Source organism: Neophocaena asiaeorientalis, unplaced genomic scaffold, assembly GCF_003031525.2.
Source record: "Neophocaena asiaeorientalis asiaeorientalis breed wild unplaced genomic scaffold, Neophocaena_asiaeorientalis_V1.1 scaffold164, whole genome shotgun sequence".
NCBI classification, from domain to species: domain Eukaryota; kingdom Metazoa; phylum Chordata; class Mammalia; order Artiodactyla; family Phocoenidae; genus Neophocaena; species Neophocaena asiaeorientalis.
This window is the reverse complement of record NW_020173727.1, coordinates 1269311-1291681: the sequence shown is the minus strand read 5'-3', so window position 1 is coordinate 1291681 and position 22371 is coordinate 1269311. Positions and strand designations below refer to the sequence as shown.

The 22371-nt window shown below is 38.7% G+C and overlaps 1 protein-coding gene across 2 annotated transcripts in view; it reads left to right on the top strand.

Moving 5' to 3' along the window:
* The first annotated feature begins 6 nt into the window (after positions 1–6).
* DPY19L1 (dpy-19 like C-mannosyltransferase 1) overlaps positions 7–22371 on the top strand; it is a 97357-nt gene continuing 74992 nt past the window's right edge. For both annotated transcript variants that reach the window (XM_024750774.1, XM_024750773.1), the window contains exons 1-6: positions 7–28; positions 14646–14670; positions 15309–15396; positions 18319–18456; positions 21458–21578; positions 22259–22352. In XM_024750774.1, coding sequence (XP_024606542.1) covers positions 15376–15396; positions 18319–18456; positions 21458–21578; positions 22259–22352 — 374 coding nt within the window. In that variant the 5' untranslated portion in view covers positions 7–28; positions 14646–14670; positions 15309–15375. The remainder of the gene's footprint in view (positions 29–14645; positions 14671–15308; positions 15397–18318; positions 18457–21457; positions 21579–22258; positions 22353–22371) is intronic.

Here is a 22371-nt window from a genome sequence, read left to right as displayed (position 1 = left end):
GGCCGGACCTGGACCACGCTCCTGCTAGGTGAGCAGCCCAGCGCGCGGGCGCCGCCGGGACGCGGAACTTTGAGGCGCGGGCCCCCTCTCCCCTTCCCCTCCGCTCTCCTCCGGCTTCCGTGCCGCCGAGCCCCGCCGGTCGGTCCCTGCCAGTTCGCAGCCCTCTCCGAGTTTTCCTGGGACATCCTTACCTCTTCCTTCCCTCTCCCTGCCCTAGGCTCGGTCTTCCTCGCTCCCTTCCTACTTGCTCTCTGTCTTTGCTTTAAAAAAAAAAAAAAAAAATGGCCCCGAGATCAACAGCTGCCCGGCCTGGCAGCGAATTGGCAGGTCTGCGCTAACGAGATTGGACGCTGCTGATTGGCGCGGGCCGGCAGCCTTCCAGTTATCTCGCCTCCTGTCCGGGAGAATGGTTTGCTTTGGGTTGGAAGCGATTCCACTGAACTCAAAGCAAAAGCACGTCCCGTGTTCTAGAAAGTTGCTAAACTTATAATGAAATTTTGGCGTGCTGTTTTTTTCTTGGCTGCAGACACCGCCGATGGCACTTTATTTGTGATTCCCTTCCGCACGTCACCTTCCCGGTTGTGTTGTGTTTTGGGTCCCCAAGCTGGGACCTTGCTGACCTGGGAAAGATTGGTATGGAGGGCTCCCCCTCATCCGCTGCCTTGACCTAACGGATGATATGTAATGATGTGCTGAAAAAAATAAAGTTGAAACATTCACATGTTGTGGACCGACTTCAGGTTTCCTTTGTTTTCTGGTCGACATTCTGATAAGGCAAGTTATAGCAGTTTGGATAATAGGCCTGATTTTTCTAAGTCAGCAAGTAAAATGCTGTAACACTGCCTTTTCCTATATAATGTCATTAATGGGCTTTGGCTACTGAATTATTTAACTCTTGGTCCTTTCAAATTCCTTTAGTGACCCCAAAGAATTTGGAGTTCATTATAGACCAGGGAATAAAATACAACAAATCGGCTTCCCCTGAGATCACAGCCACTCAATCATAGAAAGCCAGTCATCACCGTGTGTGTGCGCCTGCACACACACACATTTTAATGGGCTCAGAAATGTTGATATTGCTTTTGGGGTACTTTTCGTTTTTTTTCTATTGTAGATTCAAGACTAGAGAAATTCAGAATTTTCAGTACATTTCTCCTTTTTTTCAGTAGCGAGCTTGAAAAACCTTGCCAGTGTGCAGGTTAGTTCAATTCACCTTGGGGAGGCAGCATGGTACAGTGGATGAGACAGAGGCTCCTGATCCAGTTCACCGTGTTTAAGTTTGGTTTAAGTTTCAAGTTATTTCCTTTGCGAGCCTTGCCTTCTCTGTGACATGGGATTATCACCTGCCCTACTTACTCCAGGGCACATCCTGAGGAGCAGAACTGAAAGGGGTGGGTACTATATGGCTAGACACTTTGTATCTAAAACATTTAACAAGTTTTAGTTGCTGTTAAACTAAAAGCACAAGCATAATATTGATTTGATATCTGGTGACGGAATGAAGTTGCATTTTTCTTGAATAGATAGCTACTATAAACATTAACCACTTTGTAGCAAAATATGGAAAGGCATCACTCCTTAAGGGAGGTTACAGTAACAAATCATAGAATAATATCTATTGCCATTTTCTTATGTGCATATTTTCTTTGCTTGTAATTTCATTTCCTTTGAATCTTATATTGGATGGCTTATATTTGGATCTAGTAATGGTTCATACCTAAGTTTTGTATTAATGTAACAGTGTGACACTTTACTTGACTCATCCCTTTGGGTATTGGAAAGAGGTACAGTGAAGGTGCTGTCCCACATTTTTGGATGTACTCTGGACACTGGCCATCAGATGGATGGAGGTTGGATGACCAGACCAAGGTCTAGAGACTTTCTGTCCTTGCTAACCGTTTACATGAGGACACGGGGCAGCTTGAAAGATGATTCTGGAGAATAACCAGACCTGGAATGTTTGGTTCTTTCTCTGGATCTGTACTCTCAAAACCTGTAAAGAGGAGCAGAGTTTAGACATTTTTGAAAGCTGCCTCATTTTCACTCTTCTTCCCTCCCAGAATGAGTGAGAACTGAGCTGACATGGTATGGTTTTTTAGTACAGGATTTTGCTATGACAAAAATTGTTTCATTTGTGTTTTGGAAGAAATTTTACAACTTGAGGCTCCCTGATAGAAGCACACCTTTTAAAGAGAGGCTGACTAGGGGTCCCTAGTCTCTCATCTCCTCCACGTGTGTGAAGCACTGATGGGGAACTCACAACCTACGAGGATGGCCCCTTCCACTGTTGGGCAGTCTTAAGCCCTGTTAAAAAATCCATTTTAATCAACGTGTTTTTCTTTTTTTTAGACATTATTTACCATTTAATGGTAACAGTCATAAAGAAGGTCTTTGAAATGTTTATTTTTAGATGTTTCAACCCAGTAGCTCCCTATATCAGCCAGGGGAGGCAGTGGTGTAGTAAGAAGAACCATGACACAGTGTTTTCCTAACTTTTTTGACCACAACCCTCAGAAAGCAACACAATTTACGTTAAACTGCTCACCCTTCTGAAAATCCAACCCTGATTATTTATGCATGTGTCTCTCTGTCTGTCAAACTGTTTTATGTCAGTGTCCTGGCAGGAAACAGATTTAACAAGTGGCCTGTTTTCAAAAGTGTGAGCAGGTTTAAGGAACCCAAAAAGGACACTGAAGCACCCAGGGATTGTCACCAGTGGGAAGGTGCTACCACCTCTGGGCCTGAAGGGGAAAGGGAGCTTCCTCCGGAGCTGAACCCAAGGAGAGCTGTGGAGTGGGGGCAGGATCACCCAAGAAGAGTGACCCCAGACACTCTGCCCACCCTCTGATCTCCCACTGGTGCCTCTCACTGGCTGTCCAACGGGAAATCCTTAGGCAAGGGGTCCAGCTGAATCATTCTGTAGGGTCAGCCTCCTGGGGCTGGGAACAAGGCAGAGAAGGGAGGAGAACGGATTTGAAAAGGGAAATGGAGACTAAGAGCAGTATGTGCATACATTTAAAATAAAAAGGTCATGCACTCTTCTCACTCTATAATGTACAGTGCATTTTGATTTTCTGTTCTGTCCTTTTTTAAAAAATGCTGTTTATAAACCATTAAGCTGATTTCGTGATCTAGTATTATGACCCACAGTTTGAAAACACTGCCTTAGAGGAACTGTTTTCTGATTCTGTACCTGTTTCAAACTCATTGGTGCCTGAGCAAAGCATTTAGCTTCTCTGAGCCTCAGTTTGTACACATGTAAAAATGGGAGACCTGGACTAGACTAGTGGTTCCCAACCTTAGCTGTATACTAGTGTCACCTGGAAACTTCAAAAAATCCCGAAAGCTAAGCCACACATCAGACCAATTAAATGAGAATCTGGGGTGGGGTGAGGTGGAGGGAAGCATTAGTAGCTTTAAAGTCTGATGTTATGCTTCCCTTTAGGAGCCGACTGTCTAGCATCACAGAGCTGACATTCCTACCTGACAGCAATCCCCTGGAACTAAGTGTATCTACCCCTCCCCTCTTTTAAATGGGGACACAGCCCAGTTTGCCAAAGTTTCTCCTAATCTCTATTGTTTTCCCAAAACAGGCTGTGAGTTGCTATTTATCATCTGATATGTCTGTTATTTTAATTGGAGTAGCATTCACAGAGATGGTGAAGACTAGGGGTGTGGTGAGCGGACAGATTTAAGGGAAAAGATCAAGAATTCTATCTTGGACATGTTACCTTTGAGACATTCGTGAGATGTCCAAGTAGAAATGTCAAGTAGGCAATGGGACATAAGAGAAGAGATCTGAGTGGAAACATAAAACAGGGGGTCATCAGCAAATGGGTGGTATTAAATTCATGGGAATTGATGATAGTATCTTCTCCTGATAATGGGGTTTACTCTGTGCCAGGCATAGTTCTAAGTATTTTAGATTAACCGACTTATCTCAAATTCATTTAACTATTAAGTCAGTCCTCACCATGACACTGTGATTGTCATACCCATTTTACCAGATTGGGGACCTGAGGCACACAGATGTTAAGTAACTTGCCCAAGGTCACCCCTAGAATGTGGAAGGGTCAGGACTTGAACCCAGGCAATGTGGCTCCAGAGTTCATGCTCTTAACTGCTATGCTTATATTTCATCTTCTCTAGGGTGAGAATAGCAAGAAGAGAAATGAAGCCCCAGGGTCCAGTTCAGAGAAACCTCAACATTTAGTGCTCAGTAAGCATTAGCTTTCTTGTTTCTTCCTTCTTCAGGGGAAATAAGGAAGAGAGGGATCATAACTAGAGATAAGGGAATAGAAGTGGAAAAAGAGCATATTGGGGTTGGCTTAATGGGCAAGAAAAGCTGAGGAACCGAGAGGCACAGGGGCCACTGGCCATCTTGTGGTATGGCTTTCAAACAAACACTTAGACACACCTGAGCACCAGCCCTGAGGGTGTGTTAATACATAGATGTTGGGCTAATACAGTTCCCCGAAAGCCAATGAGTTGGATGGGTATTTGGGCTTTTAGAGAGTTTCCTCTGTTTAAAACCAGTTTTTTCTTTCTAAAGTACACTTCTGGTTAACTTTAAAGAATGTTTATAATCACTTAAATATATGTTATTATTAAAATATACAATTAGGAGGGTTCTGAATATGTGATATTCATGAGAGCTCAAATAAATAACAAATGTGATAAGTTTAATTTGTGTAAATATAAGGATATATTACCAACTCGTGATTGATTTTTGGCCCATAATACGGCATCAATACTGAAAGCAGATAAAATTTTATTATCTACATGTGTGTATTTGGATGTTGCTAAAATTTGCACTGTAGCTATTTTTGTAAGCTTTACACACTTTGTAAGATTAGGCTATATTATAATGTCTCTTAAAGCTTATGTTAATGAGATATTTACATTATCATAGAGACTACAAGCCTGTGTGCTTGTTTCCAAATGGGGTAGCATAGGCTTTATAATTTATATGTTTAATCTTAAATTCTTGTTTTGCTAGTTCATCTTTTACCATCAGATTATACTTTGCCCAAACCATTGGAACATTATTCTTCCAAGGTCAAGAGTCTGCTAGTTTTCTTTAGTTACCATTCTGATGATTACTAGTCATAAAAGTTAGTAAAAATTACACCTCTTTCTAGGTCAAAACCTTTATATTATTGTTTAATCCCATAAAAAGCAGTCCTGTTTCATAGGAAAGATCAGTTCTCCATGGGTGATCTTTCATAATTCAAGAATCATTGAGTACGATTAAGTTTAAAAAGTGGAAGAATTAATTTTTGGAGTACATAAATCTACAACTGTTGTAACTTTTATTTTTGTTTTGATACTGATTTTCATTTTCTCAGCATTATTACTGTCTTCCCCCCCGCTGAATGCATTTAAGAGCTCATATATCTTCATGTTTTCCTGGCATATTTCCTCATATTTGACTTCCTTTCCAAAGTAACCAGTTATCAGGTGTGTTTTTCAGTACTTTCACTACACGTAATTGATTCTTGGATGGCATTTTGTATTTTAATCATAGCAGCAAATGTTAACATAACAGCACAGTCACCAAAACCAGTCACAGAAGTTCTGAGTGATTCATTGTACTGACCAAGGATGGAGGTGATTTTATCTTCTAGTTTACAATAGCACCAACTATATCTTAAAACACAGTTTATAAATCACTTGGCCAATAACTTTTGAATACTTGCCATCTTGACAGATTTTTAATTTGAGAATATTGTTATAATTGAGAAGAGTGAGGCTTTATTCGTATGTTCACGCCAACTCAAATTTGCCTAATATACTACTGCTCTGCATTGCATTTTCCTATTACTTCCTAACAGTAACCACTGCTTTTTGTAGTGCAGCCTTTCAGTGCTGAAAATGTCACACCTCAGAATATTTTCCCCACGTTTTAATACTAATCATAAAGTACTTACATAACTAGCAGAGAGCTACTGTTTTCTACTTATGTTTAAAAGTTTTTTTAAAATAAGACCCGATTCCTCACTCTTCTCATCTTTGATCTTCATGGAAGTTTCATGGGAATCTAGAACTTAAAAGTTAACTCCTGGAATTTGATATGTGAGGAAACTAAAGTGGGCCAGGTGAATGGTCTGACATCTCTAGTGAGTTCACTGGGTGAAGTTTGGGATTAAAGTTAAGGTATCTTGGCTTGTTAAGCACATCTGTCAAATTGTAGGTTTCAGATCTACAATCTAAGGCAACTGTCACAGATGCTTTAATGGGAAGATGATCTCATGTGTTCCAAGACCTGATAACTTTTTTAGCAAGAGCACTACTTTGGTGGCTTATGGGGAATTGCTCTGATTGTTAAATCCTTATGGTCAGCCTGTCAGTCTCCATTTTGTCTTTGCATAACCTTTTTTCGGAAACTACTAAATTCTGAATTGTTTTTGATCGTGTTAGTTGGTTGTTTGGCATTGTTACAAAAAAAAAAAACGGAATAAAATAGTAAAAAACAGTATCACAGTTTTCTTAATCATTTAAAGGCTAAGCAAAACATTGTGCTACCCAAGGGCAGTTTGCAATTTGGGGAGAATGCATAACCTTGAGAATCCATAACTATAGCCTTGAAACTTTAAATGGCTTATCGATTAATGAACTTCTTAAAATCTCTTGCTTAATAATATGCTGGGCCTGGGTGTATATTGTGTATATATGGATCTTTTTTTTTTTTTTTTCCTCTGGTGAAGGGATCCAGCTTCTACATTTTTTTCCATTAGATTTATTAAAGCTTTACAGTTTCACTATGCTTGCCCAGGGGCATTTAATGAGCTAGCATATTATTTCAGGTGTATATTTTATCTAGATACTTGTTCTTTAAAAACTGAAATGGAATTTTTTTTTAGTAAGGAGAAAGTTACTTTATGAAAATTGGTAATGTAGGTTACTGTTTGATTTAAAAATATTTGTGTCCATATTATGTGAGGATACGATTTTAGAAGGAAGTTAGAATTTATCGCTTTAAAAACCCATATGTTGGGTAATTGTATTAAGTATTGCCTACTTTAATATATGTATATACATAAATATTTTAAATGTGAAAATTTTCTTTGTCTATTTCTTTGTTTAGAGGCCTAATTTTATACTGTTTGGGGGTGGTGATATACATTTTCCAGGTTCTGTCTTTATAATTTCACTTCAAAATAAACCTTTGTCCTTGATTTTTAAATTATTTCTAAGAAGTTTCCTCCTTTATGTCAGTGTACCCTTTTGGTTAAATGTGCTTATTAACATTTTTTAATGCTTAAGCTTCCAATTAGAAGGGCACCAGAGGCATAGAACCCAGGCAATCCATGAGGCCTTGGTTTATCCCAATCATGTGACCTTGGGCCTCATGGGAAAATAAGAGCCATTTTTGCTTCAAAAGGGCACCTGGATCTTTTTGCTTAATATGTGGAAGTGCTCTGTGAACTGCAACTGATAGATTTGTTAGATTTATTCATTATAATTGAGAATTTAATTTTTCCCTAACTGTTGTAAGGTATTATTTTGCTCAATGCCAAAAATATGGAGGAGATTCAAATTAACTAAGGTCAACGTTACAAGCATTATTACACAGACCATTGTGAATTCTACCTAGGAGCTATATAGTTTCTTCCAATCGTGATGGAATTTTAAAGTAGTCCTACTTCTCACTTTGAGACTTAATGTCTCTATTAATAAATTGAGTGCATTCCTTTTTTCCCTATTGAAAAAACAAATTAAAAGAGTCAAACCTGCCAAGGCTTTTAGTTTGGGGAGCAGAAAGATCTAAAAGGAAAACAGAAAATAGCCATGGAGGCCCCTTGGACAGTGTGAAGTCCTAAGTATTAGTAGTAGTAGTTGTAGCTATACAAGGTCATTACGTGCTAGGAATAGAGATAACCAGGTGAAAACCCCTCATTTCACATTTGGTGAAAATGAGACTGAAGCTAAATAAGTCATATAAAATCTAAGGAATATTTCTTCTTAAGAAGGACTTTCTTACCATGGAAGGTAAAAAAGAATTCGATTCTTAATTTTTTTTTAAAATTTTTATTTATTTATTTTTTTGTGGTACGCGGGCCTCTCACTGTGGCCTCTCCTGTCGTGGAGCACAGGCTGCGGATGCACGGGCTCAGCGGCCATGGCTCACGGGCCCAGCCGCTCCGTGGCATGTGGGATCTTCCTGGACCGGGGCACGAGTCCCCTGCATCGGCAGGCGGACTCTCAACCACTGCGCCACCAGGGAAGCCCTACCGTTCTTGATACCACTGGTTGAGTGGCGCTGCCAAACTCCCCTCCTGGTGTTCCTAGAGCTCTGAGAGCCTGACACACTATATATATAGTGAGTGAGCCTTCAGTTAATGTCTCATTATTGTCAATATCATGTGTATTCTATAACACCAGTATCAGTGATGGGAATTCTTTCGTGATGTTGGATCAGAGTCCACATACAGCCTTATTGTAACTGTCTTCTTTTCTGGCTACGCACCATAAATCCTCACCTAAATTGTAATCATGTCCTGTAATCCATCCCCCCTCCCCCCCCACCCAATCCCACTTTAATAAACCGTGTGCTGAGAGGGCCACTATTGATTTGCCTTCTCAGATTTCTTACAGTTCATAGACTTCGTGCTATTTGCTTGGGTGCCTAATGTGTTCTCTCATTATTTCATGCACCTAAATCTTCTCTCTCAAAGATTTTATCTTTAAGGGCCCAGATGCTGGCTACTATCGCTTTAATGTCCTCAGTTTCTAGGAAAATGTGTTGTGCATCTAGGAGGCATTTATGTACTTGTTGGCTTTAAAGCCCTTGATAACACACAGTCTAGGTGTAGAAAGAAGGAAGGGGCCAAGCCTGACGTATACACGACCGTTTTCTCTTTCCCAAACTGGATCCTAAAGAATGTCTTTTTACTTATTAGTTTACTATACAGAAACTGGGCTTTGATTTTTTCTAGGTACTGTAGACTAGAAACATGATTTCCTTCAATATATTAATTTTGTTATATCTGTTTTACCTTCACATAATTGGAACCCTTTGAGCAGTTTGGAATGCTTAGATATTGTCTTTAGGTGTTTAGGTTGTGACTAATTGAGTATATTCTCTAATTTCTCTCACATGGTGATAGTCATTTAACAGTTCAACCCAGTGAGGTGCCAGGCACAATGCTAGAAGATGTAGATATTAAGATGAATTAAACACAAGCTCAGCCTCAAGGCTTCTCATCCTAGCATAGGGAACTGTTTAGGTGCTCTAATAAAAGTGTAATAGCTATGTTGGCAGGACAAGCTTCACAAAATGCCACATTTGAATTCCTTTGACTTTGAAGGATGAATTAGTAGTTTTCAGGCAGGAGCAAAGGCATAGCATCATTAAAACCCTTGGTAGGGACTTCCCTGGTGGCGCAGTGGTTAAGAATCTACCTGCCAATGCAGGGGATGCGGGTTCGATCCCTGGTCTGGGAAGATCCCACATGCCGCAGAGCAAGCAAGCCTGTGCGCCACAACTACTGAGCCCACGTGCCACAAGGACTGAAGCCCGCGCGTCTAGAGCCCGTGCTCTGCAACAAGAGAAGCCCACGCACCTCAACGGAGAGTAGCCCCCGCTCACCGCAACCAGAGAAAGCCCACATGCGTAGCAATGAAGACCCAACGCAGCCAAAAACAAAACGAAACAAAACCAAAAAACACTTGTCATTTTAGGGGATCATTGCCCAGTGCAGCCAAGCATGAAGGGTGTGTGGTGGGATTAACTGGAAAAAGGCCAGAATGTGGACTCCATGGTGTGGGCCATGGAAAGTCATGGGACTTTTTAGACAGGGGGAGGAGATGCTTAAGTCTGTACATTTAGAAACTGACTTCCTTCTCCAGGATGGATTGTTGGTGTGGAATAGGGAGACTATTTACTGGTGACTTCATCTTCTGGGAAGAAACTTTTAAACTCTGAATGGACCCTTGAGAACAATTGTTAGTAATATTAGGAAGAGGTTGAGTGTGGAACTTGTCAAGGTTGATTTTAAAACCTTGTCCAGTGGATTTAAGAAGAGTTCTTAACTTCTTTTTATGTCATTTTGTTACTTGAGCATTAGGGAGGCCAAAACTGTGCAGAATGCTTTAAGTATGGATTAACCTCAATTTAAGAATAAGTTGTATCTTTAAATTTTGCAAGTCATTTTGGACTTACAGTATATTTCTCTGTATAAATATTGTTACGAGATGAGGTCATCAAATGCCTACAGATGGGAAGGGAGGCAGCTCTGTCACTGTGGAAAGAAACTGAGGCTTGGAATGAGAACTTCTGGGTCCAGATTCTTGCTTTTGGGGAAATAACCTCTCAGAGGCCCAGGTTTTCATTTGTAAAATGGGAATAAATACAGGATTGTTGTGAGACTCAAGAGGGCTTGTGAAGGTATTCTGTGAATTAAGTCAAGTACTAGTTATGAAGTACACGTGTGAGGGATTAAATGTAGGGTAGATGGGAAACTGTAGTCCTCGCTGGGGTTGCAGGAGGGTGGCTGGCAGGTTATACCAGAGAGGGGCAAGGGGAGAAGCAGCCCACCCTGGCTTCACAGTTCCTGCTCTCCTGCCTTGAGGAGGAGGAAGAGCGAAAGGACAGTGGGTCTCCACCTTTAGCGTGCAGAAGACTCAGCCGAGGAATCTTAGGAAAGCAGATCGCGGGGCTCAACTTCCCAGCAATCCTCACTGGGTGGGTGGGAGGACTTCTGAGTCACCTGCTGGGGCCAGGCGACCTGGGGGAAGGTAGGAGGCTGGGAGAGTTGGTGAGAGAGGTCTGGGGGATCTGGTGCTGGTTGGAGAGGGGACGGGATCTAGGAACCCTTGAGGACTGAGCAGAACAGCGTGGAAGGACCCCCTCCTCCATTTCTTTCCCCGTTCCTCCTGCCCTCTTTACTGCTGGAAAGCTCTGCGGGCCAGGCAAGATCGAGCGGGGGAAGCAGGGGGCGTCCCCTTCCCACTTTCCGAGCTGTGGCTGGAAGGAGGGGTGTCAGAGGGAGCAGAGCTAGGGCAGGACCTCGGGAACTCCACTGTGCCGGGGTTCCAGACTGAGAATGGCAGGCTTAGGCAGCGGGCTGCGCGTAGGCGAGGGGGTCTAATATGCACTGATCGCTGGGACTCTATTTTAGGAAAAAAACAAAACAAAACATATGCACACGAGTGTGTGTGTGTGTAGCCATCCATCCATCAAAGTATATTCAACTCTGGTTTATTATGTGGACATGGTTTAGGATTATTTAATTTCCTACCTTAATTATATGCATTAATTCAGCAAACATTTCAGTCTGGCTATGTGCTCAGCTTCTTGCTAAGTACTGCTGTAGTAAAATTCAGTGAAACATTGTTTGTATCCTCAGGGAATTGCATTCTATTTTGTTTAAACAATATTCTAATAACAGGAGAAGAATAATTTTCAGTGAAGAAGCAGCTCAAATCGCATAAGGCTGAAAATTGATATAATGTGACATATAATCTTGTACAAAATTTCTTTAATCAGAAAGTGGAAGGAGTGGCCAATTTAGTTTCAGAGTATTGGTAATTTGTGTGCTTCTAGCAAAACTTAAGAGCCTTTCAGAATTCTCAGCCACAGGATTGCAATCTTTTGAATTACGTTACAAAGCAAACCTTCTTTCCTTGAACACCTTTTTCTTATAGAATAGTTTTGGATTTTTTGAAAGTTTTCTTTATCTTCTGATTTTTTTTAAAAAATGCTGTATTTACCTCAGTACCTTAGAATGACAAGAATAGCATATGTGTTAAACTGGAAAAATTGGTTATCAATTTTGTGACACTCCCAGAAGACTATACACAGGATTGATAATCACTGGAATACATTTAGAGAAAATCATTTATAATCTTTTCTGTAGGCAAGAAGGCAAGAAAAGCTCTTTAGGGATACTTGAGGAAGTTTTTGTCATTTTATGTCTTTATGCTTAAATTATGCTCACAAGGCAGTATCTGCTTTACTTGCTGGGGCTTTCATTTTCAAATGACATATGCATATAATTTATCTCAATTTTGAATAAATTAAAGTATAGCTCTACACTTTTATAAAAAAATAATAGCTTCTATAAAACATACTGCCTTTATCAACAGATGAATTGTAACTTTTTTCTTTTATCTTTAATAAATAAAGAGGGAAGGGGAATAAGATACTTAGGGTAAGGAGGCTCTGGCCTTTGTGTCAGCCCCTCCCTCCTCCACAAGAGGCCACACAGCACAGGGATCTTAGGTCGGAATTCCTGCTTCCAACCTCCCTTTCTCTGTTTATCCACTTTGTTTCTTGGGCAAGTTCCTAAAGTTCTCTGGGAATCAACGTATTATCTGTATACCAGGGAAGGTTGGTACCTAACACATCGGATGGTTGCGAGGATTTATTGAGTTAGTTCAAGTAAAGCACTTAAAAATGCCTGGCAGGTAATAAGAATTCAAATGTTAGCTGCTTTATTACTATTATTAAATTGAAATGAACAAAGGACTTCAAAACATTGGACAGATTATGAATCGACCCTGGAAACTATGAAAGAGGGTCATTCAAATGCCAAGAAATCCAAGAATTGTCTAGTGCTGCACGGATTGGATTAAAGGAAGGCACCAAAAGGCACTTTGTATCTTCCATCCTTCTGAGAAGTTGTAGTATTCTGAGGAAGTAGAGAGATGATGATCTTGAGAAATCCTATGTATCGCTGCAGAATTGTGAAGGTCAAAGACTAATTTAAAGGCGTAATGTGAAATGCATTTCTGTTAAAGTCAGCAGAATACTGGATGCCCTCTTTTACCAGAATTACTTGGTATTATTCTAGAAGTTTATTATTATTGTCAGATGGGAAGAAGAAACTAATAGTAAAATTATAAAACATGAGCAAAGTTATCTTTTTAAAATATTATTTAAAATGGAGAATCGAAGATGATAAACCAAAACATAAATAAATAAAAGAATTAATAGTTTAGTAAATGAGCCCAAAAGAAATACATTACAAAATAAATACACTTCAAAAATAAATACATTAACAATATCCAGTAAAGTATAATGAAAACAAAATTTCATGGTTATTAGCAGGAACAAAAAGATGTTAAACTCCCAGGTAAGTTATAATAAGAAATATGAGTTAACTATGTATTATGTATTAGCTCTACTGATAGGATTTTTGTCGACGGCAGTTGAAAAGAGAGTTGAATAATTGAAGTTATATATCATGTTTATGGATACTAACATATACATATATATTATAAATATGTAGATTCTTCCCATATTAATTTATGAATGAAATCAAAATTATAAGCTCTAAGGGATTACCAAAGTATAATGTGACACGTCTTCAGTATAAGGTGGTATTTACATTCTATGATGGAAGAATGATTTATTCAGCAACATGATAGTTAGATCATTGAGAAAATAAAGCCCAGATTATATTATGGTGGTGTGAAGTCTTTAAAGGTAAAAACCAAAAAGGGAGTGGATACTAGATTTGTCAATAAGAAAAAAAAAATAAGAAAAAAAAATCAAAATTTCAAAAGGTCAAAGTACCAGGTACAAATAAATGTCAAATGACAAACCTAGTTAAATATTTGTCGTTTCAATGATCTGGAAAGAGTAAATCTTTTTCTTTTGTAACTATTAGTATCTTCTAGGTAAAATGCATTTTTTAATTTTTAAAAATATAAATACTTCTTTAAAAATAAGACAATAAGATCTGAGCTGTTCTGTCTTTCATTTCTAAGAGTACTTTATAGTTCATTTCCTTAGTAGTTATTTAATCAGAAGCCTGCAATACAGTGAATCTTGTGATACAAGGAAACTGAATGGTATTTTCTGGATTCATTTTAATGTGTTCTTTGTACTTGTACAGAAAGCAAACTATGAGACTGGTTTTATTACTAGCTTGTTTTCTCTCCCTTTTCTATTTTCCTTACCCCCCTCCATCTCCTTCTTCCTTCTTCTTTTGTTTTAAATTTGTTTAAAAAATAGTAAACTGTGGGCTTCCCTGGTGGCGCAGTGGTTGAGAGTCTGCCTGCTGATGCAGGGGACATGGATTCATGCCCCGGTCCAGGAAGATCCCACATGCCGGGAAGATCCCACATGCCACGGAGCGGCTAGGCCCGTGAGCCGTGGCCGCTGAGCCTGCGCGTCCGCAACGGGAGAGGCCACAACAGTGAGAGGCCTGCGTACCGCAAAAAATAAAAAAAAAGGAAAATGTATTATAGAAATTAAGATATTGCAGCACATATCGAAAGTGATAGTTCCCTCTTTTTGTCCATCCCCAGTCCTGTTCCCTGAGGTCACCATATTTCTTTATTCTGTTGCCTCTCACCATTGGTTCTATTCGCTTTGCAGTTGAGTTTGTGGAACTTTCCATCTGAGGGTTTCTTGTACAGTTGTTGTCAAATAATAGCTCCTCATTAATTTTGTTGAATGAGTGTATGAATGAAAATTGTAGATATATGCTTAATTCTTTTATAATTTAGTCTATTGGTATTTTACGCAGAGCCCTGGGACTTCTTTTGAAGAGTCCCTATTCTTTGCCCAGTCCCTAAGAGTTCAAGATTTACAGTTCCCAAACTTTACCATGCTTATCTTTGTAATGCTTTTCTGTAGGGTGAAAACATTTTTTAATGCTAAAGTAATAATTTACGTTTCTTTTTTCTTGCAGCTGCCTTTGCAGCAGTGTTGCACTGGTAAGATTGTTTTTCTCCTATGGTATATTTTATGCAGATGTTTATAGCCTACCAAACTATTTCTCATATATATATGAATAATTTCAGTTTAAGGATGAATGTATATTATTACATGCAGCACACTAGTCTGAAAATGTAGTTTAATTCATAAATCAGAGCCAGAATAATGCAATTTTTTAATAAAAAAGATCTATTATTAAAGAGGTTATATTTGAGACTCTCCTTCCCTTAACATTAATATAGTGTTCATGTTGAGAGGAAGATTCATTCTTTTAATTTTCTGGATAGAAAGAAATATGAATTTCATAAATCAGACATTTCTGAAATGGTAACCCAATGACATTTATAGTTTAATCTATAATTTTATTATACTTGGCTTAAAACGTCATTATTCTGGTTCATTCTAATTTTAAAATCTAATTTGAATTAGCTTTTAAAATTCTTATAGAGAGAAAGTTTAGTAGAAATGTAAGATATACTGAGTGGAAAAACAAATATGCATACCATTGTGTTTGAGTTTTATCACAAAATGAGTTGCAAATATATAGATTTTTTGTTTTTTGCTTTTAGAGTTTCTTTTAAAATTATACTTAGTATAAGTTTCAACACTGTTGCTTTGTTACTCTTTTGTTTTACAGGAGCCATATCACACACCTCTTTGAAAATGATCGTCATTTTTCTCACCTCTCAACATTGGAAAGGGAGATGGCTTTTCGCACTGAAATGGTTAGTTTTCATGTAATATTTTATTATAGTAGTTTAGTAATCTAAACATTTTAAGCTTTTCATCCTGGAAGTTTTCAAAGATGTTCCAAAGTAGGAAGAGTAGACAACTCCCCCTACCCATTCTCCCAGCTTCAACAACTGAGGACACATACCCATTTTTCTGTCATCTACATCTTCACACACCCATCTCTTTTTAAAGGAAACCTCAGATATTGTTTCATCTGTAAATATTTTTCATATGTGTCTCAAAAGAAAGGACTTTTTTTTGTTAACTACAGTATCATTGTCATACTTGAAAATAATGAAGAGCAATTACTTAATGTCATCAAAGATCAACCAGTGTTTAAATTACCTGGGGGAATGGGCATTTAATAACCATAATTCCTCTGTAGAGAAGAACTTTCCCGCAATACTTATTTAGTTTGTTTCTCTGAGGTACACTTCACAGGAAAGACAGGAAAATGCTTGATTCTTTCTTTTTATTACAACTTTTCAGAAAAATGAGTTGGTTCCGTAGCATCTCCTAGTGGTGACCAATGGAGTTCTGTTGGTACTCCTTTTGGAATACCATTGTGGCCTGATAGATTTTAACATATTTTTTAAACTTACCTGTCTTTAGCTGGTGAGAGCCCTTGCAGTTCTCTCTGTCTCCTTGACATGACCTCACTAGTATTCTGTAGCTTCCTTACTTGCTGGTACTATAAGACATTTCCTCTCCAGACCTGGAATCATCCAGTTTTCCAAGGAGCCCTGATTCCTTTCAGTAGCACATGGTATTTAGAGACCACAATTTTGGTTCTAGAGGTGCTCACTGATAATACTTTATATTAGATTGGCCATTGTGTCTAGGCCTTTTTAGTAAACAGAATTAGGAAACAGTTTTTTAAAAGGAGAAAATAAATTATTGATTTATATTTCTAAATTCAAATTTAGTTTTAGGCGGTTTTTACTTTTTTGATATTAAATTTGTATCTTTTCTGTTAGCTTGAGAATCTTGGTTTCAAATTACTTATACTTGAGGAATAAAAGTATCAAAGATATTATTAAAAATGATTACTGAAAATAATTTAAAACTTTCTTGCAGCTCTTTTTGACTTTAGGATATATTCCATTAGGGGTGTACAATAAAATTACTATTGATATGTCTTAAAGTTGTTTGAAATCCTCACCCAACTAGATAAATAATTAATTCTTCTTCTTCTTTTTTTCTTTTTTTGCTATTTAGGCATGTAAAATTTTTTGTTTTTAAATTTTAATTATATAAGATATTCACATGGTTCCAAAATCAAACCTACAAGGTAGGTTGTAGTTTCCTGGGGCTCTCATAACAAAGTACAATAAACTAGGTGCCTTAAAAGAGCAGAAGTTTATTCTCTCACGGTTCTGGAGGCTAGAAGTCTGAAATCAAGGTGCTGGCTGTCCCATGTTTTCTCTGAGACTCCTTCCTAACTTCTCATGGTTCTGGCAATCCTTAGCTTGCATTGGAGGTACAATCACTCCAATCTCTGCCTCTGTCTTCATGCAGCATTTTCCCTTGTGCCTCTGTGTTTAAATTTCCCTGCTGTTATAAGGATATCAGTTATTTTGCATTTGGAGTCCACCTAATCCAGTATTACCTCATTTTATTTTGATTACATTTGTAAGGAGCCTATTCCACATAGGTCACATTCACAGGTTTTAGTGGACCTGAAATATTGGGGGACGTTATTAAACCTAGTACAGTAGGAAGTATTTAAAAAAACAGTGATATGAGAGCTAAATACCATGGTATCAAGAACCATTTTTTTCCTTTTCTGAGTAGGCAAATCACTTTGATATTTATAAACCTTAAGGTGAGTTTAGAGTTTGATAGCTAATGGTACTGGCTACCAGGGGAGCTCTAGACAAAACTGTATAGCAGATGGAATTGGTTCATCTGTTTTGCCCTATGCTGCCACTTCTGCTCCCTCATAAGGCTTCTAGTACTTGCTTGTTTTTTGTCCCATGTAGTATTCCAACCTTGATATCTTTCATAATTAGCATGTCAAAGTAAAAAATTATTTTCCTCAAAATGGGAGTACTACCACTGTCCCTCTCTTCCACCCTCAGAGCCCTGGTCCTGCAGGGTACTTACCTTATGCTGAGCTGAGAAGAAGGAAAATAGTCTGTAAAACTAGCTGGCATCTGAATGTAACTTATATGTAACACATCAGTGTGTAGCCTTCCTAATATATTTGTATTTTTACATATAACTCTGGAGGAAAGGTGGCTGATAGTACCATTTTGAGGATTCAAATAAGCATTTAGGGGGAAACGTTTTTGGCTGAGGATGATTGCGTTGGTTCGTGGTAAACTTAGGTTCCATAGTAAACTCATCCTGTTCATAAGATAGCCTTTACTGACACTTCAATTAGTATGGGTTATAGGGGTTTCTTAAATGAAGTGTGCTGTCTGAGTTATATTACTTTTTATTATTTAAAAAAATTTTTTTTGCGGTACGCGGGCCTCTCACTCTTGTGGCCTCTCCCGTTGCGGGGCACAGGCTCCGGACGCGCAGGCTCAGCGGCCATGGCTCATGGGCCCAGCTGCTCCAAGGCATGTGGAATCTTCCCGGACCGGGGCACGAACCCCTGTCCTCTGCATTGGCAGGCGGACTCTCAACCACTGCACCACCAGGGAAGCCCTATATTACTTTTTAAATGTTGAAACTATTTTTGAAGCTATTTTGAGATCAACTGTTTCAATTAAGACAAGGTTATACTAAGATATGTAAGTTTTTTGCAACCTGAGCATTTATTAGTGATCAGAAACCTATGAAATTAATTGTAGCTGTTACTTTCTTGATTGCTTTATTTTTCAAAAGCAGCATATTTAAGTTTTTTTTTAAGCTAATAAGAGGCATAGTGATTATGTACTTTTAATCATAACATGTGCTTATTTCAGGGACTATATTATTCCTACTTTAAGACTATTGTGGAAGCACCCTCATTTTTGGATGGAGTATGGATGATTATGAATGATAAGCTGACTGAATATCCCCTTGTTATTAATACATTAAAAAGGTTCAATCTTTACCCTGAGGTAAGATACTTTTTCAATTGTGATTTTTTTTTTTTTTACTTTTTAAAGTATTACTTATATTAAATGCTGATTCTAAATCTAAGATGTAATTCGGTATATTAAATTTTCTTCTTTTTTTAAAGAAAACGTGTATCTTTTCTTGGAAAGGAATATGGAAAAAAGATCATTATTAATTTTGGGGGTCTTTAACTGATTTTATGGGAGTGATTAGTATGATTGCATGGTTTACAAAGTATGAAAACTGTCTAGATTTGGTATGTTTATAGGGATTATAGCAGAGGAGCGCCATTACTTGTACATGTCATTTGCCAAATAATGTTTCTTCCTTATCTGGGATTCTTCATTTAATTGAATGCACTTTTCCCCTGTGGGAGTGGAAGAAAGGACCTGAGATAGGAAGGCAGTGATATCAGTAACCTTTGGCCTCTCCTTCACCATCCCTCCTTCATTTGATGCATCCCTAAGCATTCTCCAGGACCAACCTGAGATGTAACTTCCTCAGTGACTCCTCCTTGAGGTTCTCCTGTTAAGCGCACGTCCCCTGGGCTCCCCCTTCTTAGCATGCTGATGCTTCTAGAAGGCATGCTGCCTGATGCCAGGGCCATGGTCTCTGTGGGATCTCAAGCCCGGGCTCAGTACCAGCACGAAGCAGGGCTTTTGGTCATTTCACATTGAGTGAGTGGAGTCCAACTTCCAGATCAACTGAGTTAGCCTGATTGATTAGTAAGGCAATAGAGATAGAGGAGATAGAGACCAATAAATAATCACCAGAGTACTTATTGAGTACTTTCTATAGCCATGTACACATTTACTTTTACAGCAATGGGATCACACAACACGTAACATTTTTTATAAGTGCTTTTTGTCTTTTAAGAATATATATATATATATTTTTTTTTTGCGGTACACGGGCCTCTCATTGTTGTGGCCTCTCCCGTTGCGGAGAACAGGCTCCGGACGCACAGGCTCAGCGGCCATGGCCCACGGGCCCAGCCGCTCTGCGGCATGTGGGATCTTCCCGGACCGGGGCACAAACCCATGTCCCCTGCATCGGCAGGCGGACTCTCAACCACTGCGCCACCAGGGAAGCCCTGTCTTTTAAGAATATTTAAAGCCATCTTCCTAAGTCATCTTTTCTTCAACAGCATCATGTTTTATGGCTGTATATACAATCTACCATTGTTTATTTAGTCCATCTTTTATGAAAACTTTGGTTGTTTTCAACTTTTAAAGGATCTAAAGCTGCAATAAGCATCCTTGAAGCGAAATCTTTACATACATTCTTATGTTTTTTTAAACTATGAATATGTTGATGTGGAACTATTTAGTTCAATAGAATATATGCTTTAATGATTTTGGTACATGTTGCCAAAATGCTTTCTAGATAGGTTATATTCCCACTAGCAGTTTTTCTGAAAATGCTTGTTTCCCTGCATCCTTGCTAATTTAATAGGCTGAAAAAAGTTAAGATCACATGAAGTATTTTGTTCATTGCTGTATATATGTGTGTGTATGTATATTTTATTCAATGCTATATCTTAAAATGCATTTTCACTTTTAAAAATAATTGCTTATTCATGCCCTTTGTCTATGTTTTTATTGATATTTTATAAGAGCTCATTTATTATATGCAGGATGTTAATACTATGCTATATGATAAGATATTTTCTCCAGCTTTTTGTTGCCTTTTAGTTTTGTACAGTATGATGAGAATGTATTTTTTCTGTTCAGAGATATCTGTGAAGCTTTTAGATTTATGGTTTTTAGTCATTCATATGTAAAAAATCTTCATTCTTAATTGTTATAATTATGTTTTTGAGATTTACATTTTTAATTTATCTGGAATTCGTCTGGATGCTCAGTGTTGGGGTAGGGATCTAACGTTATATGTTTTCAAAGTGGTCTTCTGTGTAACCTTACACTTGGATGAGTGGTCCGTCTTCTCCCTGCTTCTTTATTATATCCAGAATTATTATACATATATGCTTGCATCTGCTTTTGGACTTCGTGTTCAGTGTTACCTTAGGTTGAGGTCCTGGAAAAGAGGAGATGTGCACACAGGAAGTGTATAGGGGAAAGCCCTTGGGGGCAACATCTGAAGGGGGGTGAAGGAAGGAGGAGGAGGAGGAGGAGAGCTGAGCTGTGATGCAGTCACAGCAAAGGCCTCAGCCAATCCCCTGGGAAACTCTGGAACTGGGATGACCCCGCAGAGTTGTCCTACCTGAGGCAAGGGCCCCTGGCCTTTATACCTCCACCTGTTGAGTAGTTAGACATTGGATGCAGTTACCCTTGGGAGGGGGTATGATCTTCAGTGAATTTACTCTCTTCAGCAGAGGGTAGCTCCCAGAGAGGGACTCAGCTGGGAGCTGTCGGCCACCAACCCTCCCAGCTGCTAGGGGAATGAGTGCCTCAGCCTTGAAGGGGGATCTGGGTGGCACTCCACTGCCTCCACCATGGTTACTTTGATCTGCCTGGCTATTCTTGTGCCAGCATCACACTATTTAATTATGTAAGTAACAAATTTTGTTATCTGTTAGGACATTTTCTTCAGTTATCTCCTTTTTGTCATTTTCCCATATAATGCATCTCAGTAGACACTTGGGATTTTGCTTAGCATTGTGTTTATGAATTAATTTGAGGAAGAATTCACATCTTGAAAAATTAGATCTATTCAGGAAGACAGAGTATCTTTCTATTTGTTCAACTCTTCCTTTATGTCCCTTAGTCGAGTTTTATAGCTTTTGAAGATTACAGATTTGCATATTTCTTGTTATATTTTATTCTTACCCATGAGAGGCCATGCACTGGTGAAGACTGACCAGTGAAGAATCTACACAGGGGATTGTGAAGGTCCTTTTACTAGATTTAAAGGGACCCAAGTGGATGGTACAGGAAGGGAAAGTTTGATAATTATCAAAATATCTCAAAAATATTCTAGTAAGGAAACTGTTGAGGATAATATTTTTTTCTTATGGTGTCTCTCTTTTTTTAAAAAAATTAGGTAGTCTTAGCCAGCTGGTACAGGATTTATATCAAAATAATGGACTTGATTGGTATTCAAACCAAGATATGTTGGACAGTTACCAGAGGAGAAGGACTCAGCCCTATTGAAAGCTGTGAAGGCAAGTTTCTATGATATTGTCCAGTTGTCTGTTGCAGCATAATAAATTTCCTGCAAACTTAGTGGTGTACAGCTTCTGAAAGTAGGGAATTTGGGCAGGGTATAGGATGGTTGGTTGGTTTCCACTATGTCAGAGGACTCTGCTAGACCCAAATGACTGGGAAGACTGGAATTAACTTGGGGCTACTTCACTTAGAGCCAGAATGTAAGTACCTGCATGGTACTTGTACCTGCAAGGCTGGGCCCAACTGAGACTCAACTGTGACACCTACATGTGCCCTTTTCATGTAACTTGGGCTTTTGTGTAGCATAGTACCTCAGGATAGTTAGGCTTTTCATGTGGTAGCTCAGGGCTCTAAGTTGGATACTGCATGGCGTCTTCTATGTGGCTTCTGCCATGATGTATTGAAGCAGTCACAAGCCCAGCCAGACTCAGAAGCAGGGGCATAGACCCCATACCTCTACAGGAGGAGTATCCATGAATTTTCAGCCCTGTTTTGAAACCACAGTAGTTACTACTCTGCTCTCATCTATGTTCCACACTAGTGTCATATGTTCATATGGGAACCAAGGCAACCATTTAATATATATGGCAACCATTTTCAAAATAAGCACATTTTAATGTAAATTGCCAGACACATAATTTATAGTTAGAGCATATTTTTTTCTTTATTTTTAAAGGATTGGGAGATCCTGCTTGCTTTTATGTTGCTGTAATTTTTATTTTAAATGGACTAATGATGGCATTATTCTTCATATATGGCACATACTTAAGGTAAGACTATTCATTTTTC